Source organism: Diadema setosum, chromosome 15, assembly GCF_964275005.1.
Source record: "Diadema setosum chromosome 15, eeDiaSeto1, whole genome shotgun sequence".
Classification (NCBI taxonomy): Eukaryota; Metazoa; Echinodermata; class Echinoidea; order Diadematoida; family Diadematidae; genus Diadema; species Diadema setosum.
In genome coordinates this window covers 29733902-29760309 of record NC_092699.1, presented here as the reverse complement: position 1 = coordinate 29760309, position 26408 = coordinate 29733902, and the positions used below count along the sequence as shown (strand labels likewise).

General features: G+C 39.9%; 1 protein-coding gene across 3 annotated transcripts; it reads right to left on the bottom strand.

Moving 5' to 3' along the window:
• Nucleotides 1-869: 869 nt before the first annotated feature.
• On the bottom strand, nt 870-18551 carry LOC140238891 (AP-2 complex subunit mu). 3 transcript variants are annotated; one of them, XM_072318788.1, is made up of 11 exons: nt 18482-18551; nt 15913-16005; nt 15077-15342; nt 13463-13545; nt 12185-12320; nt 10669-10804; nt 9381-9497; nt 8522-8657; nt 6813-6910; nt 5784-5895; nt 870-5003 (listed from the first exon to the last, which is right to left on the bottom strand). In XM_072318788.1, exons 2-11 carry the CDS (start codon nt 15984-15986, stop codon nt 4869-4871), a joined length of 1293 nt encoding a protein of 430 aa, XP_072174889.1. In that variant the 5' UTR covers nt 15987-16005; nt 18482-18551; the 3' UTR covers nt 870-4868. The 3 variants fall into 3 exon arrangements, with proteins under 3 accessions (XP_072174889.1, XP_072174890.1, XP_072174891.1); XM_072318789.1 differs by having other exon boundaries at nt 18506-18551; XM_072318790.1 differs by lacking the exon at nt 18482-18551 and adding an exon at nt 18265-18283.
• Nucleotides 18552-26408: the final 7857 nt, after the last annotated feature.

Genomic DNA, 26408 nt, shown 5'->3' with positions numbered 1-26408 from the left:
AGGATGTACTGTAAAACCCAAAATATTTGCATGCATGTAACTTTTGCAAATATCACAAAGAGCCAAGATTCGCGCGCGAAAGTTTTTTTTTTTTTTTCTACGCTACACATTGAATGTTAGTCACCGAGTCATTAAAGTTTCATGCTGTGAATGTTCCTGGTTTTACAGTAGCCAAAGGCTAAATGTTATGCAATCGCTTTGAAAAAGGACAGGCTACTGGTAGATTCAAGTGTGTAGATTTTTCTCTGGATGTAACAGAAAAAAACAAACAAACAAACAAAAACACACCATTGAGGGTATTTGTAGCCCAGAAATGTTAATAAGTTACGTGAAATGTACCTTGTAATCATTTTTAAAGTGTACCATGTCTTACATCGAGTATATATATAGCAAGTACACAGTAGTAATCTCACTCCAAATCTCAAAATTATTTTGCACAATATGCAAGGTAAAATCAAAACTTAACCCGTTGAGGACGGACTGATTTTGCTACAACACGCATCTCCCATAGACACCTGCCCAAGTATACTCGGGACTCTTAAAATCGCAATTTTGTGAAAGGGATATCTTCATTAAAGCTTGCTCCGCCCTTTCTATCATTTCAAGACAGATTTCAGGTCGAGGCAAAGCTTTTGCATTCATTCCAATACACCTTTGTCATTTACAAGACATGCACATACAAAAGCTACATGTACACATGTATTTTGAACAGGAAACACACACCTATAGGCCTTTATAAGGAACAAACATATTTGTTCTGTGAGAAAGATGGTGGTGTTTCAATTACTGTACATCAAACACACACACACACATCAATTTCAAACATTCCTTGGATGCAATAAACAAAGAACTGCGAGTGAAGTCTGGGATTGATATCCAGGATGAAGATTTATTTGCATGAAAAACATTGATATAGATTCTCTAACTACAAACTAAGGCGACAGCAGATAACGTAGAGGTGATACACAACGAAAGATAATGACGAGAAACTGAAATCACTCATTGTTTCTATGACACAGGATCTCAAAGCTGACTCAAAAGACATTAGCAACATGATGGATAGAAAAAAAGCTAGACAGTTATTAAAGAGCATATTAAGCAGTCTGTAGAATGTTCGTGAAAGTGCCCTCATTTTTTTTTTATTATCACAGCACAGATGTAGAACTTTATCATTGAAGGACTAAGCATGTTTTGATGCAGGTTTGAAATGGCATATTACAGCAGCCCTTGATTCTCTACAATCAAAGCCATGAAAAGCTTAACAAAATTTTATCTCATGCATTTGCTCCATCTGGGAAGAAGAGAACCATCCATGAGCTGTAACGGCTACTGCTGGAAAAGGAAGGTGACTACCCCAGTGTGACTTGAATAGCCTCACTAAAATTCACTACAAAACTTTGCCCGAGCGGACGAGAGATGGTCGAGGACCATAGCACTCATCGGCAGTGATTATCATTTCAAAGACAATTTGACTTGTATTTTACAAACATAATGTCTGATAATTATGATACCCTAACAGTCGGGGGCAGGGGTCTTGCTGCTGCTGTGGGTTTCTTTTTAAATCGCCAATCATACTTGGAAGATGTAGTCATGGTTTGAGTTCCTGGCTCATTTCTGTCACGCGATACTCCAACCATTTTAAAGCTTCAAAATGTTCCCATGTGTTGCCAATCAGCATGACTTTTTTCCCCCTTCTCCAGGTTGAATACATGTCATTGAGTCACTGAAATCCCATGGTTCTTATGACCACCTGAGCTCAAATCGGATCTAGACAGTCTCTGAAATTTGGACTGGATGTCTTCAAATACATAACAGTTTTGACATCACTGTTCCAATTTCGTTAGAACTCCCATTTGTTTCCTCCTGCCCACAGGCATACTCTCATGTCACATTTTATTTTGAGTATAGCTTATGCCTCACTTTCTCACACTCGCGTTTCTAGACACCAACTTACCAAAATTGTTTGACTGTTTACTCATTTTAAATATTTGACATACAACACTTCAGGGGAGCTACATACATATATATGTATATATTTATTTTGGTTGGTGAGACATCCATAAAACGGATACTATTCTTTACAATGTTCACTACGGGATGACCAAGTACATTGTGTGTACATGTAATGCTTGTTGTATGAGGGGGGGGGGGGGGGTTAATATAAGCACGTATCGCACCATTTCAAAGAGTATACTGTGATTTCCATCGGACTATCATAAACAACCATATATCAAACGAGGTGGCACTATAACAAAGGAACAGTGCAAAATAAGACAAAAACAAAAAGACAAGTAACAAAAATCCTCACAAACATACACTGCAGGACCTAATGTTGTGGTTGAACACAGCCATTACATAGTGCCCTGGCTCATCCATTCACTTCTTTGATGACATCATGTGTGCAACCATAGCAACTCCACAGGTAAACAAAAAAAAGATCAATAATAGTTATAATAACAATTTCACAAAAAGAGCAACTATATTCACAATATCATCAGGAATTTTTTTTTTCGACATTTTTACTTTTTTTTCTGATCCCCATCAAGACTGTCTCAGACAAAATAAAACAGACAAAAGATCTTGGTTTTACTCTTAATTCAAATGCTGACAAGATAAACTTGCCCACTTGTCCTTTCTGCGTAATTCATGTTTACAAGTGCATGCAGAATGGTGACGGTGAAAGTGCACGAAATGATCCTTTATCTGAACTTTCCTCCAAGACTTCATGTCCTCGATGCATCAGTGGGCAAGACCTTGTACAAAGTCAGAGAAAATGAGCGTTTTCGCTCAAATAAGTCTGAAGCGTTGATACATCAACATGTTGTTGTTGTTTTCTGTCTGTCAACATATCTTTATTTTCACATTCTACAACAGCTTGACAAGTGCCATACACAATTTCAGAGAGTTCAATGTTTACCTGGGTTGCTACGGCCACGACACTACGTGGGGATGAGTTACACTCCAACGCGAGGACTTGTGGTACAGATATGTGCGTGAAAACACGTTCATTACACCACTTGACATTAGAAACAAAGGCCTATAATGCAGTATGAATCGAAAACACATCTAATATATCTTTGTTCTCAATTTCTCATCAATTTCATGCATTCTGAAGAGGAGCAAACTAACAGATTAAATATTCTTTCGAACAGTTCATTAGCTGTACAAAAAACAGGACATACAAACTGCAGGATTATTACTGTTCCATGCATTGTAAAGCTCGTTAGTCAAGACATTTCTCTTCCTTTCCAAAGGACTTCATACTTTTTTAAAATTAATTGATGCCGGGTCTCACAAACGAGCGTGTGCATTTTTTTTTCTCTCTCTCTCTCTGTCTTTATTTTTCTTTTTCTTTTTTTGTTTACTTATTCTAATAACTCTATTTCCTTGGAAGTAAAAATGATACAGTTTTCAATCATTTCCATATAAAAATGCTTGTTTTCTACACTATATTATGAAAGCACAAGCAAGCTTATGTATGTTTGGCTATCAATTTTAAACTCAATGCCATGATTCAGATCATTTTGCTGTCCTTTGGTAAATCCTCAACTACATGGTCTCTCGCACATAACTGAAAAGACGTCATGCCTATACAGCAATGTGGGGCATTGAAGTTATTTCACACCGCAATGGGAAAACTTGTTTCAAATCTTGCTCTCAAACTCTGCATTTATCCTACGCGAGCACGGGCGTTTCAACACACGAAATATTCAAGCATTCTGGAATGATAGATCTATCGTATTCACATAGTACACAACACCTTTATCAAAGACAACAGCAGTGCTGACATGCTCCACTATATTCTTTACGTCAATCCATATACCCTCTCTTAGAATCAGACCCTTATCATTAGGGGCACCTCAACATATTGAGTGCCATAAGTATCGCATGCATCCGCGAAGAATCGCTTCACCTCGTAAAATGCACAATCAACAAATACGCATTCAATATTCACCAGCAAATTGTGTTTACATAATCACTGCAATGCTAACAGCCCAGTAGAATGTCTGTGTGATTTTTTTTGTTTGTTTTGTTTCTCTTTGACAGCTAAATATTGCAGCCAAACATAAAAAATGACTTAGTTGTTGTTGTTGTTTGCTTTATTCCAGTGTACATGTCACAAGCAAGTCTCAGTGAAAAATATAGGAGATGTGACACAAGAACACTGGGATTTATACAGATAATACTAAGAATCATTTCTTTGTAGATCTAAATGGTAACATCAATTAAAGAGGGGATTCTTTTTTTTTTTTTAGTTCAAGAGAATCTACAATGCACCTCTACTCCAGATAAGAATGATAGCTGTAAAAGCAGGAAGAGAGTCTGTAGCATGTTGTAAGAGGAAACATCACCGAAAGCGAGATTTTACGAGAAGAAAGGGAGCGGGGGAAATCGGTAGCGCCAAGAGACCCACGTAAAATGGCGTTGAACAAAATGTGATTCAACCTATCTTCGCGCACACTACACACTTGATAAAACGTAACGCATGTGTGCAAGAGTTTAACACGATAATACTTTGGAGTCGTGTGCGTGATCCAAGCTCTTTGCAGGTGACAATGCGGTATTCTGCTAACAACAGACATACCCATATGCTTGCTCCGGTCACTGGCTAACGATATTTTGTTGCGGTGTGAGGTTTACTACCAGGGATGACATCACACATTCTACATCTTCCTGATTTTACAGTTATCACTTCCAAAATATTCTCTTTTCTCTCTTCTTTTTTTTTCGTTTTTTTTTTTTTTTGTCTCCCATGATAATTGTATTTTCCAACACTCATCCACAGGGGAGAGTCCCTCCCTCCCCCTCCCTACCCCTGCAAATAAATGACCTCTGTCGACCGGAGCGGGATCGTTGCATCACGCAGGTCACGACCTCGTCTCATAGAGGCCACTCCTGCTGATGTAGCGGACCCACTTGATGACATCGTGGTCACTGTAGTTCAGTTTGGGTTCAAAGACTTTCAGGTAGCGCACCTTGAGGCCGGAGGCGGCAAACGGGACCTGGAGGAAGAAAGGGGTAGGGGCGGAGTGGGGGCAGGGAGAGGAAAGAAGGTGAACACATGAGCTTGCCTCAAAGAAACCTACACCACAAGGCGTCATCATAATCTAAATTACAGTGTGTCCACAATTATCACCTTTGGTTGGTTTCTCTCGGAGGTGTACACATACAAAACCATATTACATTTGTCGTCTTTTAAAAACAGTCGTGTCTTACTGGACCGAATTCACAAAGACAGTTTTAAGTTAGTATATGGATCATGCAAATTTTTGTCAAAGATTGCATACCCCAACAGGCACTAAATAATGTACCCTTGCTGATATGTGCATGTGAAGGGTACGCCTATTTTGAGCTCATATTAGTTCATGGACTAAATTTAAACCATGTTTTTTATTTCAATTACCTTCAAGAATTTGGGAGCTTGTGTCTGAGTAAACAAGAACTCACTAAAACAAACAGAACGTAAGATCACTGACAGCTGGCTGTCACATGATCACAATTTCATTCGTCTTAAAGCCTGACATCCACTAGGGCTTGGACAAGATGCAGAATGCGAATTTATCAAATCCAAGTTCATTTGGCAATCTCTCTGCATGTTCTCAACAAATTTTCTGTTCACTGTCTTCATCATCCCGAAACCCTTCTTGGCTTTTCTGCACCTTTGGGAGACAAACGGGGAAAAGTGTCCCCGGATATTTCCACTGAACAAAATACACTTGGAATTAGAACATGTAGTGGACATTTGGCAAGGCATTATGGGAAGGACGTGGAGGCGTACTGACCTCGAAATTCATGGAGATGGGCGGGCGGGCCCACTTCTTCTTGTCGTTGGTCGGCAGCAGCTCGATCTCAGCACTGATCTGAGACTCCTTCATGCCACTCATCCTCTTGATCCTGCAGGAAGGACGGAGAGAACGTCAAGTTACCGATCATTCTATCTCTCGCAGCACACGCTTGGCGCTTTCTGCCAGACATTACTAGCGTGCGTACAGGCTGCTTGTCTGTTGCTTCTTCGTTCAGGGTTTGTTTGGGGTTTTTCATTTCACAATTACCGCACAAGCGAGATCATACGATAATAATTGTTCACCCAATTTAGGGCAACCGAATGAATGAGCCATTTTACCATGACAACAATTCAAATGTGACTACAGCTAAACTTCAGTTACACAGCCATGTCAGGAGTGGCTCCCATCCAGATAAATTGTATGGCACGATAAGCGAGATATGCTCACTTTTAAAGTTTAGTTGAATATATACATAAGGCTTTGTTCATTTTCTATCCATTACAATTATACATTAGCTTATTTCATAATTCAAATTCTGTGGAAGTGAAATGGAATATCAGTTTGTGTAAATGCACCTTCCACACAATGTTTGCTCCTTGTAGCAACAGTATTTTTGTTCGTGTAAGTATCACAGCAAATAACATTAATGTAAGGACTATCTCATTTCCTCGTAATTGCAAGAGAATCCCTGTTTTGTACTTCAAGTAAAGTTTCACACTGAAAATGCAAAGATTATCATGTCCAGTCCATGAGGATAGCCAAGGTCGGACTGTACTTCCTATGAGGCCTTCTACAAACAGGCCTAATGTGCTTCAGTTGGTCCCCACACACTGTTATATTGTTCAAACGTCACTTTTGCTGTACACATTTTTATGTGGAAATAAATGAAATTAAATTTGCAGGAGAGAGGATGGCCAATAAGGAAGAGGGGAAAGAAAGAAGGGGGTAGAGGAAGAAGGGAAAGGGGAAGAGGAGGTGGAAGGAGGAGGGGGGAAGCCAGAGGAAGGGGTGATCACCGGTACTCACTTCCAGACAATGGCATTCTCGCTGGACTTGTACTTGGCCTTGCCCTTCATGCAGATGACCTGGACGCCGCTGGTGTTAAGGGGTGTCGGGATGCGCACCTGCCGATTCCAAACCAATCGTGGTTGAATGACCACATGAACATAATATATTTGCACAATTGTTGATAGTATTCTTCTATACTTCGTTTCATTTTTTCCCAAGGACTCTTTTAATATAATGCATACAGAAGATAAATCTTCTCAGCTGCTGCCTCATGCCTATGGAATCAGCTCCTCAACAGCATCATCTCTGGCAGTTTTTCAAAAGTCCTTGAAGACTTTTCTTTTCAATGATTAAAGATACTAAAAAGTTTTGGTACCTCAAAAATTTCCTTGTCTTAGTTTGTGTTTCAGGTTAAAGTACCTTTCATATAACTAACACTGTGAGACTTACTCGCCCCAAAGTGCTCTCATGTCTTAGTAATCATGCAATTAACTGCGACCAGCAGCCCCATACGCATAGCGACCAGCAGTCCCATACGCATAGCGTAATCGGGCTTCGCATTGTAGCATTCAGGATCATGACAGATTTAGTATCGCGGGATAAATGCTAACTTAAAATCCCAAAAATTCTTCAATTTGAAGACTTACCAATTAAGGTGAAGTATTGAAAACAGGCTTCGGGCAACGTTTGGTTCTGCCTATAGTCCCTTTCTGTTCGAATTGATGACTGAATGTGACTCGGCCGAGAGGACCTTGGGAGAGCTACATACACCATGTACACTGAATACTACAGCCAGTGCATGCGAACACATCACATGCGCACAAATTTCAAATCCCATATCAACGGATAAGATGTTTGTGTGCGCATGCGCTGGCCGTAGTAGTCAGTGTATGCATCGGTCCATGGTGTATGCAGCTCTCCCAAGGTCCTCTCGACCGAGTCACATTCAGTCATCAATTCGAAAAGAAAGGGACTATTGGCAGAACCAAATGTTGTTCGAAGCCTGTTTTCAATACTTCAACTTAATTGGTAAGTCTTCAAATCGAAGAAATTTTGGGATTTTAAATTGACATTTACCCGTGATACTAATTCTGTCATGATCCTGAATGTTACAATGCGAAGCCCCATTACGCTATGTGTATGGGGCTGCTGGTCACAGTTAGCTATGCGTACAATGGGCTGCACGCTGCTGGTCGCAGTCAGTGGTTTCGTACAATATTTATCGACGCTGTACGGCGACGGCTCTGGTACGAAACCATTATTGCATGATTACTAAGACATGAGAGCACTTTGGGGCGAGTAATTCTCACAGACAACGTACTTTAACGTGAAACACAAACCAAGACAAGGAAATTCAGGGAAACTTTTGAGGTACCAAAACTTTTTATATCTTTAATTGATCAATTATGTATATTTTGTACTTTTCATTAGTAATATTCCCCATCCACTCAACGCACTATGAGTGATACTATTTTGTGAAGTGTTGTGACACTGTCAAGAGTGCTATATCAGTAATATTGTATTACAAGAAGTAAGTTCAAGAACTGATAAAAGAAATTATCATAAAAGGCAAAATAAAACACAAACAAATAGGTGAAAGTTGGAGCAAAATTTGGCACACGTTTGAGGAGCTATGACTTCTTAAATTTCAACAAATCCTGAATACATTAGTGTTGTAACCAATGCTAAGGGTCCAGACTTATTCACCAAACCACAGACATACATACCTCAATCTTTTGCCCGAGTATCGTGGGCTTGAAGTTGGACTTCAACACAACCTTGACCTCCATCTTTGTCCGACCCACCTCCCTGACCAATGGAATGACCCTAAATGGCAAGCTGATGTCCTTGGTTGTACGGTACCTGAAGGGAAGCACCATTTTAATATGGGGATATTTTACTCGGGTGGAAAAATACAATTGTTTTGTGTCTTCAAACTCCATCACACATATGTTTGTGCTTTGTTTACATACTCATTCAGAGAAAAAGCAAAAACAGAAATGTCATACTTTCACAAAGTCGTATCGAACAAAAAGAGACAAACGGAAAGCTGGAAAACATTGATTCCTTGAAGTCTTATCCAATCATCGACTTCGGTAATTTCACTGCTGTTCGAGTCAATAAAGAAGCCTCCTTTTCACATGATCAACATGTCCTGACATCAACATAAATATGGTCTGTCATTTACATGTCAATGAAGTTCAATGGCCTTGACCCTTAACCTTGAGGTTTAACCATTAGTCCAGTGTGGAAACATTTCCAACTTCACTTCTATCCTCCTCATTAAAATACATTCCCACCAGACATTCACACTTGAAGCCATGGCTGGAAAACAAGACATCGAGCCTGAATTCCATAGCTCACAATAATGAAGGATTCTGCCCCGTATCTAGTGGGTGTATCTTCACAACAAGTAGCATGCATGGGCCAAATATCAACAAATCACTAATTTATCAATTTCATTTTATTTTTTCAAACTGCGTTGATGAGATCTAGGAAAAGTGGATGGACAGACACCCAACAAAGCAATGCATCCAGCACTAAATGGAGGCAGAGGTTTAAAGTAGCCTCCAATATCAGACTCACTTCATGAGCTCAAACTCGCCGTCCGGGGGGATGAAACTGATGCTGCGCTCCGACTCGAACTTGCTCAGCTTCACACACTGGTGGAATGTGCAGTCATCGATGGCTATCGACGATTTGCTGCAGGGAGAAGTAGAAAGGAGGATGACACTTCAAAACTCGACGGCAAAAGCCAGTGACTGGCGTAGATGGCAAATCAAGGAGCGCTGTCTCATTTTAGAGAATAAAACCTTTTCAGGAGAGTTGTATCACTAACAAGAAAAGATTGTCCAAAGACAGAAAGGAATATTCATCTCTGACAAAAGACGTACATGTATTTCAGAACATCACAATCAGCCTGAAAATTTGCACATAAAGAGGTAAACTTAAAACTGCATAGCATCAGTGATGGAGTTGTCAAACTTTGTATCTCAGAAAGACAATTTAACCCTAACCAGGCCGGGCTATTTAGGTAGATGATCTCTGCCGTTGACTGGGCAATCGCAATGAAAATTGGCATACACATTGCCTGCGACGTAATCTACAATACCGTGAAGTTAATTTTTCAAAAAAACTATCATTTATGCTAATTTATGCATAATGATACATGAAGTCAGACTATTTGGTATAATCACTCAATAAAGCTCAAAGCTGGCACATTTTTTGTGTAAATATTCTTTTTAGTGTCAATAGCAAATGTACATTGTAAGAAAAACAAATTGTGCCATCAGAAAATTTCTTAAGTATTTTATTGTCTTTTTGAATTTCTAATGTATTTCTTTGTTGTTTTTACTTTTTGCGCTTTTCATTTTTTTTTTCGATGAAATTTGTCCGCGACATTGTTCCGAACATGAAAATATGTTATAGATTTTAATCAATTAAACCCAAAAATAATTATGCTTTTGTGACATTTGCCTGTAACCAGTTTGCATTGAAATCATACATGAATTCATGTTTTTGATCAATTTTTGGTCTAAAAGGCATGTACATGTACATATTTATGCATCACTTCGGAACTGCGTGCCTGGGCAACGCAAATTTGATGTCAAAAGATGCGAGAGACTCAAAAGAAAAAAGTCATGAAACATCACCGCGATAGTTTTTCGTGATGGCGTACATCGCGCAGAACGTCAAATCAAATCATCTCTATAAAACTGCAATAAATCAGATAAAAATGTGATTTTCACATTATTACCATCTATCCATTAATGCATCTCTCTACAAAGTCCAATGCAAAGACGTGGGAGTGACTCATCCCAGTATTCCCTCACTGTACCAGACACTCACACCAAAGTAAATAAGTGGGACTAACCTCTTGGCTGGGTCATCTCCTTTCCCCTGCTTGTCTAGCGTGATCTTGTCGTTCATGCCAAACTTGCATTCAGGCATCCCGCTCAGGTAGCTCTTCATCACTACCCTGCCAGCCACGTGGGCACTCAACACCTGGCCTATACCAACAAAGGAAACAACGGAAATTGTGATGATAATGATGATGATGACACTATTACTACTACAACTACTTTTCCTATTACTACAACTACAACTATTATTACTACTTCACTATAATTTCACTACTATTTCTGCTACAAAAACAATAATACTACTAATAACAATATAGTAATGGGATGAGAAGAAAAGAAAGAAGAAAAGAAAGAAGAAAACAATGAAGATGAAGAAGGAGGAGGAGGAGGAGGACATTTTGTGTTTCTTTTCATAGCATCCAATTTAACTGCCATGATGAAGTTCCCATAGCACTCTGCAACACAGTGTTATCCAACCTTGTCAAATTACAATATCTGGTTTACATGTATGTATTGAAGGTACACTATGTGAATGCAAAATTTGCCCCCCCCCAAAAAAAAAAATAAATAAATAAAAATAAAAATAAATAAATAAATAAATAAATAAATACATAAATAAACAAATAAATAAATAAAAAATAAAAAAATTAAAAATAATAATAATAAATGAATATATAAAAATTAACCACTCTGACAAGGGGCAACAGATCAGGCATGCCCAAATCATCTTCTATGTCAATGTGACGTAACGTTAGATGACGTTGCAGTTGTTTTTGCCGACACATACTGACCAGTATTATATGTACCATTCTATCTAACAATGGCTACCAATATCAACACTGTGAAGCCTGCATCGCTTGTTAACCCTTACTATGCTTGATTCGACAATTACCACCTCTACAAGAGTGCTTCCTACGCCAAATGGCACAAGTATCTTGAAACTACCTTCCAATTAATAGACTGCCTAATCCCCTTTATTCTTAATTTGTCACCAGGCAAACTTGTGCACATTGTTATGCCTCAGTGGGATGGCTAACAGCCAACTACGTGTTATGTTGAGTTTTGAGGAATTATCAGACTGCTGATGAAAACTGATAGCAAGTTACACGAAATGCCTGGGTACATAAAGGGTTATGGCATATGCCAGTCAAAACTGAAGAAGTAAGCTTCTTTTTATTGAGAGCCCATGCGATATCTGTCTTATTCAATTCTTGGGGAGGGGAGGACAGTTCCTGTAAACGCCAAAGATCTAGCAAGTCTAATTTTTCATGAATGAGGACTTTCTGACATTTCAGCAAGTGGCTAACTGCGCGAACATGGAATACAGCAATGGATGGAAAAATGTATGCATGCACATTGCACTCATGTCAGATCAGAATTAAAATTTCTGTTTTATCAACTTCGCGAACAGCACGCAACTTGAACAATTCACGAAAACTAAAACCCCCAAGAAGTATATGTTGCATGCTGTACATCTGCACTTGTGACTGGATCATGAAAGCAAAGACACCCTTTTGAACCACACACCTTGCGGCGACATGAGCAGGTTGACGTTCTCGAGCACGTCGAGGAAGAGCTCGTTGCGGCGGTACTTGATGCCCTCCCTCCTCCAGCCAATCTGACCGGTCACTTGGTTGGTGATCTGGGCTTGCTCCTCTTTACTCTGCACAGACAGACAGACAGACAGACAGACAGACAAAGATTCATAGATACTTCATCAGGTGTGTGATGCAAAGTTTGAGATTTGGTTTTCTGGTCTCCCCATTTGTGTGCTACTTACGCTATGAGAAAAACAATTTTTTTTTTTTTAATTTCTAGATTCAATGACAGCTGGTAAAAGATAATACAAATGAAATGAACAGCTTGTCTGTTGGTTTTGTAATGTGACCCATTTAATCTTTGTCCTGTTGCACACAGCACATAACTTACAGTGTAAACCTTTTAAATCAAATGTACAAAAATGAATACTAATCCACTACATTTCATTCAGGAATGGAATAATTTGATCAAACCGTGTACTTGTTACCCCTAAACAAAAAGTGAGGTTGAATTCATTAAATCAAAATCCCCCCCCCCCCCCCAATTGCTTTGGCACTGTGCATGAAACTGATATTAGTATTTTTTTTTTCAGATCTGCTGTTGGCTTGCATATCCTGGCCATTTCAGATATGTATAAAAGTGTTGATACAAATGTTATTAAAAGTGCTATAAAATTGAATTTATTTGTGCCAGTACAGCTATACATGACTAGGATGCAGGTAACAGTTAATTACTGCCCGAACAGTGCAAAATCAATATTTCTGAGGCAGGTTACTAATCAGTTAAAAGGGACATATTTCTCATTACATATCAAAACAAAACAGTTTCTCTTTATTTACATAAATAATTTCTTTGCATTTGCACATATACATGTAAATCCCTGCTACAAGTATATACATTAAAATCAAAACAGCCTTTGCTGTCAAATTTGGTTATAAAATGTTTGTCTTTGACAATGTATACAGGTACCTAATATTAAAGTAGCATGAACTTGTGAAATGATATTAAAGTTTGAGCAAGCTACTGTATCACATGTAGGTTCATGCATTGAGCTTTGTAAAATATGCAGAAGTTTAAATGTGCAGCTGCTTTTAATTTGGACACTTGCCAAGTAAGGACAAAGGTCTAATATTCCCTAGTGAGTCTCAATTTAGCAGTGGCAATTGTACCTAAAAAACTGACCATCTCCAGACAATACGGATGGCTAGATTCCTTTGGCTAGTGAAGAAAACAAGTGTCTTGACCCCTCTGGGTACCTAAACTCACCGAGGATTTGACACCTTGTTGTGTGATGAAGGTCTTCAGGATGCCTGTATCTGTGTTCTGTGGGTATCCATAATCCAGGATTTCTGACAGGAAAAATATCAGAGAATGTTAACTTCATTTGCTTTCTTTCTTTAGAAGGTCAGACAAAATCACAAGCAATATTCTACAAGTCATAGGGGAGTTTAAAATCAGTAATTGTTTTCAGCAGGATGACATTTCACAGAACAAAGTGACATAGCGATAGTTTCTCGTGAGCATGTAAGCACATTTCTGATAACACATATTGGTTCTACGCGCTACTGTATTTCACTGTGTCTGAAATTCTTACATGCATAGCCCTCATTGACACCATAATTTTGCAAGTAACTCATAGCATTAATGATATCACAAGTTCGTTATACCAGAGGTAAGCCTGGGTTTTAACAGAGTTTAAATGTTTATAGGAATGTAAAAATGCTTGTTTAATGATGAGTAAGTTGTGACTTTGCTCGTTTCGTGTGCTTTCTTGGCAACCTACAGTCACTGTGAACAAGTGTGAGACGCTTGTCATGTCAAATTTCATTTACGTGCAAGATGCAATGTCAGGTTGCACAGAGATGTTGCAACGACTATGAAATTCTGATAGTAAGCCACTGCTACAGACGTCTTCTGCTGTCACAGTTTGGAAAGTAGCATGTGCAGTATGATTGCGTGTCATTGTATTACCGGTACACACTTGTACACAGATACCTTATTGTTCTAAAGAATTTAAGGAAACCAAAACCCAAAGAGAAATGTGGATAGTGAAAGCAGCAACATTACAAGCAAAAGTTATAAATTTGTACAGTTTTGGTGTTGAAATCACTAATAAAGAGACTACTTCAGCGTATGACATCATGTGTGGACAACAATATAATGAAAAATGGTTGAGACCTAATTTCAGGTTTCTAACATTTTTTTTTTTTTTTGTGTGAGATAATGAGAAGTCTTTTAAGAAATATGAAAGAGCATGTAATTCTATAAGGAATTCAACATTTATTTGATGAAAATTGGTTTTGAAATGGCCGAGATATCCAAAAGAAAGCGATTCCACATTTTATTACGATCACTTTGTTTTACTTTGTTTTTGGATGTTTCAGTCATTCCAAACTCGATTTTCATCAAATAAACTTTGAACTCCTCTTAAAATGGTATGCTCTGTACTACATCATAAGTGTTTTCTTGGTATCTCGCAGAAAGTTAAAAGCCCAATTCTCATCTCCACTAATACTGTCCCATCCCTTTAACATGCTTTCAGTTTTCTAGCGTAATGAAAACACTTGACTAACCTCTTTCAGAAAGCAGGGGAATGATATTTCACTTAACATAAAATGGAATGTGTAATTTTCATGAAAATGAATTTTCATGTAATTCTCCTTACATTTTCTTTAAATTGTTGTTCATACATGACGTCTTCTATGCCAGGAGATGGCATTGCCAAAAATTTAAACATTTCTTAACTTTTTAATGGATTGTCCGATTTTCCTCAAACTTTCACTGATGTGTTCTACTAATATAGCTGCTTTCACTCAATCCCCATTTACATTTATGGGTTTTGGTTTCCTTTAAGGGGAAGGACTTGTTGCCTAATCTCACCATCCAGTAGCTCATAGATGAGCACAAAGTTGTTCTTGATGTTGTCCTCCGTGACCTTGCCAAAGTACGAGGTCATGACCTCCATCAGCTTGGCCAGGAACTCAAAGACCATGGGGGCGTTGACGTTCTGCTTTGTCACCGCGGCGACCCAGACGTTGCCCCGCTTGATGTGGAAAAAGCTGGTGCGGGCCATGTTGGTGACCGGGGAGCGCACCTGCTGGCGCGCGTGGATGACGTTCACTCGGAACGCATCCACGGCATTACGTCTGCAAGCAAAGACAAACCGCATACAAATCAACATCAATAAGCTCGCTACAAACATGGTGCAAGGTACAGGTGTACTACATGTACTATAAACAGGAAAATTAACCGTGTTTAAACAGCACTGCAGTATTCTGAAGGCTAAAAAGATGTACTACTAAAGGTGGCCAAACAGTACCTTTCCTGCAATAGACATTGTATGAGTAGTGATACAATTAGGAAAAAACAGTATTTTCCATGAAATCTGCGGTATTTTTGGTCCCCCACCCCCCCCCCCCCAAAAAAAGCACAAAACACTGTTGAAAAAAGGTAACCATTGGCATCTCTGCATTTATGGAAGAATCTGAATATGATTTGAACCCTTGCTGCATCATTTAAGTCCAAGGCAATTTCAAAATGTGAAGCTTACAGTACCTCCCGGAAATCAACAAAAATACCTGTCTGAATACATTGTACTTGTACCTTGTCATAATTTCAATTCTGCAAGTCAAAAGAAAGGTAGCCTCAAATACGACCTCACTGGACTCTCTACTTAGAAAAACATCATGGATACAATTGTATTACTCGGCACTCACCCTATGTCATCTCGAAATACTCGTGATATGAGGACCTCCCCCTTGTGATTGTATATAAAGAGTCCTCCTAACATCTTCGGCTAGCTCATCATCCTGTGGACACACACACACAAAAGAGAAGTTAGCATGTGTATACTGTAGGTCAGTCACATCTACAGTGTTTACCAGTAAATACCTTCAGAGTTTTATGACTCTTTATAGCCACAGAGACAGCACAAAGCATTTCAGTTCCAAAGTACATTGTACAATTGACTACTATCTGTACTCAAAAAGGAACTAAGAAGTGAATAAAAACCATTTTAAAACCCAAACTATTTTGTTCAGTTCAGTTTGCTTCCTTCCGAAGTATTTCAGCTTATGTCAACATATATTCATCATCTCACAAAGCAGTCAATCAGTCTCTGGCATTGTTCTGTATGCTTGTCTTCATGCATGATATATCACAAATAGAGTATACTGTAAAAGTGGATATTTTCGCGCGACTAATTTTTCGCGCTAGGCCGGGTCAGAAGAGTTTCGCGTGTTTTTAATTCCGCGGAATCAAGACATCACGCACAGGAACGTATGGCAAGCAAAAATATTCGTGTGTTTTTATTTTCGCGCTAGTTTCTGGTTGCGCGAAATGCGCGAAAATTTCAACACCGCGAAAATTTCCACTTTTACAGTACCTTTGAAAAAACATTTATTTTGTGACTCTGCACAGGATGGATTCATCAAGGATACTATACAATTTAATCAGTACATCTTCCAAGAAAACAAAAAAGACATTGCTTCCTTCCCACAAATTCTGCAAAGAATCAATCTCTCTGGTTATCATTACTGACCTGTTCCATATATTAAAGTCCACTGAAATTACCAACATTTTTTCTAAAGTATGTGTTACATTTTTCTTTACTGAATGAAAATGTGTGATAACAAATCACTGCAAAGATAAACATATCAAATAATATCTGGGTTTACTGTATGCACTGGTCATATATCTAATGAGCGTATAAAACAGCGTACTTTGCATATTGGGGATTATAAGACAATTTCACAAGTAGTTGAACTTAAATTCCCAATCAAGCTGTACATTGACAACATGAGGCAGTATCATTGCTTATCAGGAGAAAAGTTGGCCATTTTCCAACTTGGAGTTGGAGGCCACATACAAAATATTACAGTATATTTTTGTGTTTTAAGGAGGCTTTATTTTCTCATGTTGTTGATTCAAAGAATCACGTTCAACTTGACAAGTCCCATGTATGTAGAAACAATGAGATTGAAGTGGATTGATCAACAGGCATTGTCCTATATCATCGCTGGATTAAAGTAAAGCACATGTAGGTGAAGTACATGTAATATGTTGGCTTGAGATGTTGCACACTGTAGCAGGTAAACGGTATGTAGTACTACGATCTCTAGTTCAGCTACTAAAGTGCTGCTGGGCTGGTAAAAAAATATTTCATATGATTTCTTGGCAGTTCATTGATACAAATGTGGGCACTTTAGTAATGATAGATCTACTTTGTGTAAATTGTTCACATCTACCAGAATCTAATTATGTGTACAGTCTACATACAAAACAATCTACAGCACATGTGTAAACCATAAAGTGTAGTGAACTTGTGCCAAAAATATGAGCCTCCCCTAAACAAACATGCAAGTCAAGTTCATCTTCGTGATAGGCTGCATAGCCTTTTGAAGATTTAATGAAAGAAGAAGACAAACCTCTCTGCAATATTTATCTGACGTTAAAGAGTCACATCATCAAGATACAAGCAAAACTCCAAGCAGACTTTCTTAGTTTAGGTCTCATCAACTTCATCATCATCATCATCATGCTGTCAAAACATCTATGAATGATCAATCTACTGTATGTTTACATGTATTCTAATGATGAAATGTGATCTGTATCTTCCATTTTAACAAATGTTTCTTGCTGCTCAACCTGTGCTTGACAGAAAGGTCGGTCTGTATCTTGTTGGGGATGTTCCGCAGAGCTGAGACTGCATTTGGCTTCACGGAATCCCCTTTAAACAAACGAGGGCCGTAAAAGTACACAAATGATAAAAACTCCTCCAGACAGATTTTTCTGTCTCGACCTGTGCAATCCTTATCTATTCCTTGCTCATGTTGTTAGCTCTCAACTTCTACGTTCTGGTTCTTCATTTTTCCTTAATCATGTTACATTTGGAATTCCTGCAAATGTACTGTACTGTAGCTCTCAAACAGTATTCTACGATTAGCCTGACTCATGCTTAGTCTCTACTTCACTAGATACTCTACTCTCTTCATTAGATTCAATTCCTGCAGTTTGATCGCGCTGCACTGCCACTGTATTCAGAGGTAAGATCAGTGTAAAGCACTCACTTGCACTGGCTAGTAGTAGTACCCGTACAGTGTAGTATGACTGCACACTCTTTTCACTGTACAATCGTCTCTCTCGATCATGCTCAAAGGGAGGTTCGTACCATGATAAATGTAGCGGCACATGCAGAAAATTGCACATAAACAATCACAGGGATACAAACGGATGTTTCAGTCCAATGTTGCGATTATATTACACAAAACAATTCGTGATACTCACTGAATTTCGTTCGAACACACCCACCTTTTTCCTCCACCAAGATCTTACGATAGCATGGCGTGTCACCAAGATCATGTACAAATGAATGGGAAAGAGCTAGGGATTGAGCTGGCGGCGGAAGTTGGGCGGATCATGGATTGGGCAAACTGAAACGTAGATGGAGCTAGTCAAATTAATTTTTGTCATTCAATTATGCTTACTCAGTTACGCGGCAGTACATTGGGATACTATTATCAAAAAGACCTGTTTCCAACGGCGTAAATCCATACTGAGGAGTGGGGGGGATGGTCACCATCATCACGATTACAAGCCCATAACCAGACCGGCGCAGCCTTTTTTTTTTTTTTTTTTTTTGGGGGGGGGGGGGGAGAAGCTTTGTGCCCCCCTCCCCCCCCCCCCACACACACACACTTTACAGGGATCGGATGCCCCACTCTTTTGCATGAAATATAAAGTGGGAGAAAAGTGGCAGCAACAACATAAAGACTTTTTGTTCTTGTTGCTTTTTTTTTTTTTTTTTTTTTGCTTGTCAGACGACTTTCGGCGGAAAATCAGACCTTAAAAGTATGAAAACATTTTTTTTTTTTTTTTTTTTTTTTGGGGGGGGGGGGGGAAATATCTGTGACAGGGAGCGGAACGACCGAACGGGGGAAGGGTGTGTTTATGGGGGGGGGGGGGTATCCCTCTCCCACACAAGGAAGATTTTGCATTTTCAGGCCTGAAATTCAGCGATCTGGTGCTCACTTGTGGTGAAAATTTTGTTTTCTTTTCTTTAAAAAAACAATAAGAAAATGAAATATTCACAATTTATCATTGAATGACAAAATCGTGGTATTTCAGCTCTTGCTGTGCGACATCACTGTGAAGGCCTAATAAATAATGGGGCCTATCATCGGCGTAGACAGGATTTGATCTAGGAGGAGCGGTTATGTGAGGGAACGAATCAAGCGAGGGGGGAGGGTAACGGTAGGGGGGTTTCCCCCTCCTACGGTGAAATCTCTTTGCGTTGAAAATTTTGACATTTTTCAGTCCAAAAACTGCCGTTTGAAGCTATATTCTTCGCTTTGGAAATTAAAGGGGGCACACCAGGCGCAGCTGCTGTCAATTACTGGCAGCAACATCAGGAGAATGGCATAATGATTAAATGCGAGCGAGCGAAGCGAGCGAGCTTCAAAATTTTGACATTTGACAGTCCAAAAACTGCCGTTTGTAGCTATATTATTTTTCGCTTTGGAAATTAAGGGGGCGCACCCGGCGAAAACTGCTGGCAATTACTGGCAGCAACATCAGGAGAATGGAATAATAATTAAATGCGAGCGAGCGAAGCGAGCGAGCTTCAAAAATTTGACATTTTACAGTCCCCAAACTGCCGTTTGTAGCTATATTTTTCGCTTTGGAAATTAAGGGGGGGCGCACCTGCTCACAATCACTGGCAGCAACATCAGGAGAATGGCATAGCGATTAAATGCGAGCGAGCGGAGCGAGCGAGCTTGAAAATTTTGACATTTTACAGTCTAAAAACTGCCGTTTGGTTGTTTTTTTCGCTTTGGAAATTTAGGGGGCACACCGAGTGCAACTGCCGGCAATTACTGGCAGCAACATCAGGAGAATGGCATAGCGGTTAAATGCGAGCGAGCGAGCTTGAAAATTTTGACATTTTACAGTCCAAAGACTGCCGTTTGTGGCTGTATTTTTCGCTTTGGAAATTATGGGGGCACACCGGGCGCAACTGCCGGCAATCGGGCAGCAACATCAGAATGGCATAACGATTAAATACGAGCGAGCGAAGCGAGTGAGCTTGAAAATTTTGATATTTTACAGTCCCACATGTCCTTTGTGGCTGTACTAGTATTTTTTCGCTTTGGAAATTAAGGGGGGGGGGGCGCACCGGGCGAAAACTGCTGGCATTTACTGGCAGCAACATCAGGAGAATGGCATAATGATTAAATGCGAGCGAGCGAAGCGAATGAGCTTGAAAATTTTGACATTTTCCAGTCCCAAAAACTGTCGTTTGTGGCTGTATTTTTTCGCTTTGGAAATTAAGGGGGCGCACCGGGCAAAAACTGTTGGCAATTACAGGCAGCAACATCAGGAGAATGGCATAATGATTAAATGCGAGCGAGCGAAGCGAGCGAGCTTCAAAATTTTGACATTTGACAGTCCAAAAACTGCCGTTTGTAGCTATATTATTTTTCGCTTTGGAAATTAAAGGTCCAGTTTACCTTTGGGAGCAGTGATTTCAAAAATGTTCAAGATATCACATTTGATGCATATGTGTAGGTCTGTTGTATCATAAAACATCCTACCATATGAAATATTTCCAATAAAACCTAAAATATAAGGAGATATCAGGGTTTTTCTCAGTAAACCGTAACTGTATACGGTTTAGTCTGGAAACATTTTTATTATAACTATTGATCACATTTTGTGTATTTAACAACACTTAACATCGATTATACGGATTCAAATTTTGACAGTGGTTGTTTCTATCCCTAACTCACATTTTAGAACTATTTTAAAGCACTAATGCTTTCATCTGCAAATGGTAAATTATGCCTTTGAGGGGGCGCACTCGGCGAAAACTGCTGGCAATTACTGGCAGCAACATCAGGAGAATGGAATAATAATTAAATGCGAGCGAGCGAAGCGAGCGAGCTTCAAAAATTTGACATTTTACAGTCCCCAAACTGCCGTTTGTAGCTATATTTTTCGCTTTGGAAATTAAGGGGGGCGCACCTGCTCACAATCACTGGCAGCAACATCAGGAGAATGGCATAGCGATTAAATGCGAGCGAGCGGAGCGAGCGAGCTTGAAAATTTTGACATTTTACAGTCTAAAAACTGCCGTTTGGTTGTTTTTTTCGCTTTGGAAATTTAGGGGGCACACCGAGTGCAACTGCCGGCAATTACTGGCAGCAACATCAGGAGAATGGCATAGCGGTTCAATGCGAGCGAGCGAGATTGAAAATTTTGACATTTTACAGTCCAAAGACTGCCGTTTGTGGCTGTATTTTTTCGCTTTGGAAATTAAGGGGGCACACCGGGCGCAACTGACGGCAATTACTGGCAGCAACATCAGGAGAATGGCATACTGATTAAATGCTAGCGAGCGAAGAGAGTGAGCTTGAAAATTTTGACATTTTCCAGTCCTAAAAAACTGTCGTACTTTGTGGCTGTATTTTTTCGCTTTGGAAATTAAGGGGGCGCACCGGGCAAAAACTGTTGGCAATTACAGGCAGCAACATTAGGAGAATGGCATAATGATTAAATGCGAGCGAGCGAAGCGAGCGAGCTTCAAAATTTTGACATTTGACAGTCCAAAAACTGCCGTTTGTAGCTATATTTTTCGCTTTGGAAATTAAGTGGGCGCACCGGGCGAAAACTGCTGGCAATTACTGGCAGCAACATCAGGAGAATGGAATAATAATTAAATGCGAGCGAGCGAAGCGAGCGAGCTTCAAAAATTTGACATTTTACAGTCCCCAAACTGCCGTTTGTAGCTATATTTTTCGCTTTGGAAATTAAGGGGGGCGCACCTGCTCACAATCACTGGCAGCAACATCAGGTGAATGGCATAGCGATTAAATGCGAGCGAGCGGAGCGAGCGAGCTTGAAAATTTTGACATTTTACAGTCTAAAAACTGCCGTTTGGTTGTTTTTTTCGCTTTGGAAATTTAGGGGGCACACCGAGTGCAACTGCCGGCAATTACTGGCAGCAACATCAGGAGAATGGCATAGCGGTTCAATGCGAGCGAGCGAGATTGAAAATTTTGACATTTTACAGTCCAAAGACTGCCGTTTGTGGCTGTATTTTTTCGCTTTGGAAATTAAGGGGGCACACCGGGCGCAACTGACGGCAATTACTGGCAGCAACATCAGGAGAATGGCATACTGATTAAATGCTAGCGAGCGAAGAGAGTGAGCTTGAAAATTTTGACATTTTCCAGTCCTAAAAAACTGTCGTACTTTGTGGCTGTATTTTTTCGCTTTGGAAATTAAGGGGGCGCACCGGGCAAAAACTGTTGGCAATTACAGGCAGCAACATCAGGAGAATGGCATAATGATTAAATGCGAGCGAGCGAAGCGAGCGAGCTTCAAAATTTTGACATTTGACAGTCCAAAAACTGCCGTTTGTAGCTATATTTTTCGCTTTGGAAATTAAGGGGCGCACCGGGCGAAAACTGCTGGCAATTACTGGCAGCAACATCAGGAGAATGGAATAATAATTAAATGCGAGCGAGCGAAGCGAGCGAGCTTCAAAAATTTGACATTTTACAGTCCCCAAACTGCCGTTTGTAGCTATATTTTTCGCTTTGGAAATTAAGGGGGGCGCACCTGCTCACAATCACTGGCAGCAACATCAGGAGAATGGCATAGCGATTAAATGCGAGCGAGCGGAGCGAGCGAGCTTGAAAATTTTGACATTTTACAGTCTAAAAACTGCCGTTTGTAGCTATACTTTTTCGCTTTGGAAATTTAGGGGGCACACCGAGTGCAACTGCCGGCAATTACTGGCAGCAACATCAGGAGAATGGCATACTGATTAAATGCTAGCGAGCGAAGAGAGTGAGTTTGAAAATTTTGACATTTTCCAGTCCTAAATACTGTCGTTTGTAGCTATATTTTCGCTTTGGAAATTAAGGGGGGCGCACCGGGTGCACCTGCTGTCAATCACTGGCAGCAACATCAGGAGAATGGCATAGCGGTTAATGCGAGCGAGCGGAGCGAGCGAGCTTTAAAATTTTAACATTCTACACTCCAAAAACTGCCGTTTGTAGCTATATTTTTCGCTTTTGTTTGTCCACTTTTATTTGAGAACCATCCCCCCCCCCATCGACGCCTCTATACATATTAGGTTGCTTTTGTTAAGTGAAAGATCTGCTGCACACTCTATGTCTATGTCAAAAGTGTACAAAGTTTATCCCTTATCCTGTATAGCGGACCTTTTGCATGTTCATGATTGCAATACAACGATCTGGTGCATGTATAGTTCTGGCGATATTTGGACAATTTTCCATTAAGAAAGTTCGAGATTTGTCCTCATCTCGGGAATTGCTTGGGGGATAATGATTTGTCTGTCTAAACACTTTCTTTGGGGCGGGGCAAATGCCCTTTGCCCCCCCCCCCCCCCCCCAATATAGATTCGACGTCCCTGATCTTCCCTTGGTATGCCCATAGATGTATCCTGACTGAGTCATCAGTCACTGTCGTTTCTCAGGAATGATTCAGGAAATGGAGGGGATTCAATTATGGCGATAAAGTTGTTGTTATTGTTTGTTTGTATGTTTTCGTACATATTTTGCAGATGGTCCCCAGTTACTCGCGTCATAGCATGTTTACATGTAGACCTATATACTATTTGACGCTGTCAACGCCTGAGCCATACCTTACAGTGTATGTCGATGTTACTTTCTTCGCGAGCGAGCGAAGCGAGCGAGCGCTTGAGAAAATTATACATTTTCCTACAAGATAGAATACTGTTCAGCTCTGTTACCTGTCTGAAGGCCGGCGTACAAACGTCATGCAATATGCCAAATTGATACAATCACATTTCTGCTTCCTCCATTTTTCCCCTCAAAATTCAGGGGGGATGATTGTACAGGCCATCCCCCCCTCCTCCATTTCAGGGGGGGATATATCCCCCCATCCCCCCCGGGATTTACGCCCATGCCTGTTTCATAGTATTGTATCGTTTTGATTTGTACTACCGGTACTCAATGTGCACTTGTACTTGATGAAATTAGCTTCAGTAAAGTTTGTGGGCCCCAACCCGTACTATCTTGTTTGTTGAATACTAGTAGTAGTAACGATGTTCTAGAGAAATTCGAGTTCTTGTTGTTGTTTTTTTTTGTATAAATCTTTTCACCATACACCATGGACCTACATGATGTTCCCCCCCCCAAAAAAAAAAAAAAAGAAAAAAAAACGTAATTTACGTCGCAATATCTTTCATATTTTTTTTTTTTTTAATTCACTAATTTGCACAGTTGCTGCAATCCAAGCATTGGAGTCTGGTCTTCTGACAAATTAATTAAAGTAAATATAGCTTGGATTATGACGCATACCCGAGTACAGCGCTCCTTTGTTCTTTTCTCTGCTGTCTGTAATGAGCGTCCATACTGTTTTGTTTGGGGCCGAGGAAGGTTTTTCAAGCGGGGGGGGGGGGGGGGGGGGGGCTGCACTGCGGGTCAACGGGGCCAGGCAACCCCAGATTAGTGGTATCACTTCGCTAAGGTGGGGCGAGGTGGGGAGGGGACTGCAGCTCCCCTGCCCCCCCCCCCCACACACACAGTTGATTTGAATAGGATCAAAATGATATGCAAATGACTGAGCTGATGATGTCGCAACCCACCATTTTCGAATGATAGTGTATAAAAAGTGATGAAAAAAATTACTAGTAATTAAAATATAGGCCCTATATGTGAATATCAAAATTTAAATCATGATGTTATTCCCTTTGAATGAATTGAGAATAACAATCAGCTATAGAGAGACTGAGGTGTAGTTGGGTTTGAATAAAACACTCGAAATTTCAAAATTTTATGTAATGGCAATTAAGTCGTGATTGGATGATCACTTCTATTGACTGTTCAAGTTAATGTTTCCTGAAAAACTAGCGAAACTTAACAGTGTCATAACTTCCTTACTTTTCATCCTATTTTGATCAAATTTCATTGCGTGTGCAAAAAAAAAAAATATAAATAATAAAATGTTCCTTCTTCAGTTCAGACTAACTGCTATTTGCACTGGGAATATTATGTTTCAAATCAAGGCAGTGGCCGATCCAGGCTGGAGCGTATCGGGCGCGCGCCCTTTATTTTTTGTTATTTTTGTTCGGTTTTTGTGCACCATGAAAGGAATACATAAGGTGTCATCACTTTGCCCCCCCCCCCCCACACTTTTTTTTTTTTTTTTAACCCGGAAGTACGTAAGTAAAAGAAATGGATAGAGATCTTGAAGTGTGAGCGCGGTAAGGTTATGTTTTACCGCTGAAGGAAAGATGAGCTGAAGACCTTTTACTTATCATTATTTTTTTTTTTGCTTGTTAGTTCATGAAACCCGGCGTCCCCCTCCCCCCCCCCCCCCACTTTGAAAACGCTCCGCCGGCCCTGCCATAGCCCGGTACCTGGTTGCAGTTTTGTCTGATTGCTTGCATAATGATAAAGACAAACATAGTTATTGTTATTTCTCACCACTGTCCAGAGTAAAAAAGGTTGACCATAAATTCTATTGGGCGTTGACATTATCGCCATCACGTCTATCTTGCTTCTTCTTCTTTCTTTCTTTCTTTTTTTTTTTGATGACCCCTCCTTTGAATGTATGTAGACCTATGAAGGTTGTTGTATTTGTTCGTTTCTCGTACTTTATCAGTTATTTTCATAATGTGACTTTATTGAAATGCCAAATCATTTATGCTATTCATCAAAGTCATCTTATACACAACCGTTGACAATTTATCTATTATGAGAAGGTAAAAACGACAGTCATAGGCCTATAGATTTCGGCATCAAACTATGTTTGTTTTCTGCATGATTTTATGAAACATCCCATAGCATCCATAACGAGGCAAAATGCTGATGAATCAGTGGCTGATTCTGAGGAATCTAAATTTGATTTTGATTTATAAATGCTTATTATATTAGATAGGTGGATAAGAGATTAATACGTTGGTTGATAGATCTGACGTGAATCGGGGGGGGGGGGGCATTTCATGATGCGTTTTGTCCGACAAAATTTGTCGGACAAATTTGCTCTCAGCCAGTCAGATGCAAGGTTTTTTCTGACATTTTGTCAGATTTTCAGAAAAAAATATTTGACAAAACGCTATATGAAATGTCCCCGGGAGTATAGAAACTTCCGAGGCGAGACGTTTGCGCATGGGACTGTGTGCACATGGGGCTCCCATGACCTCAATGACATTCTGCAG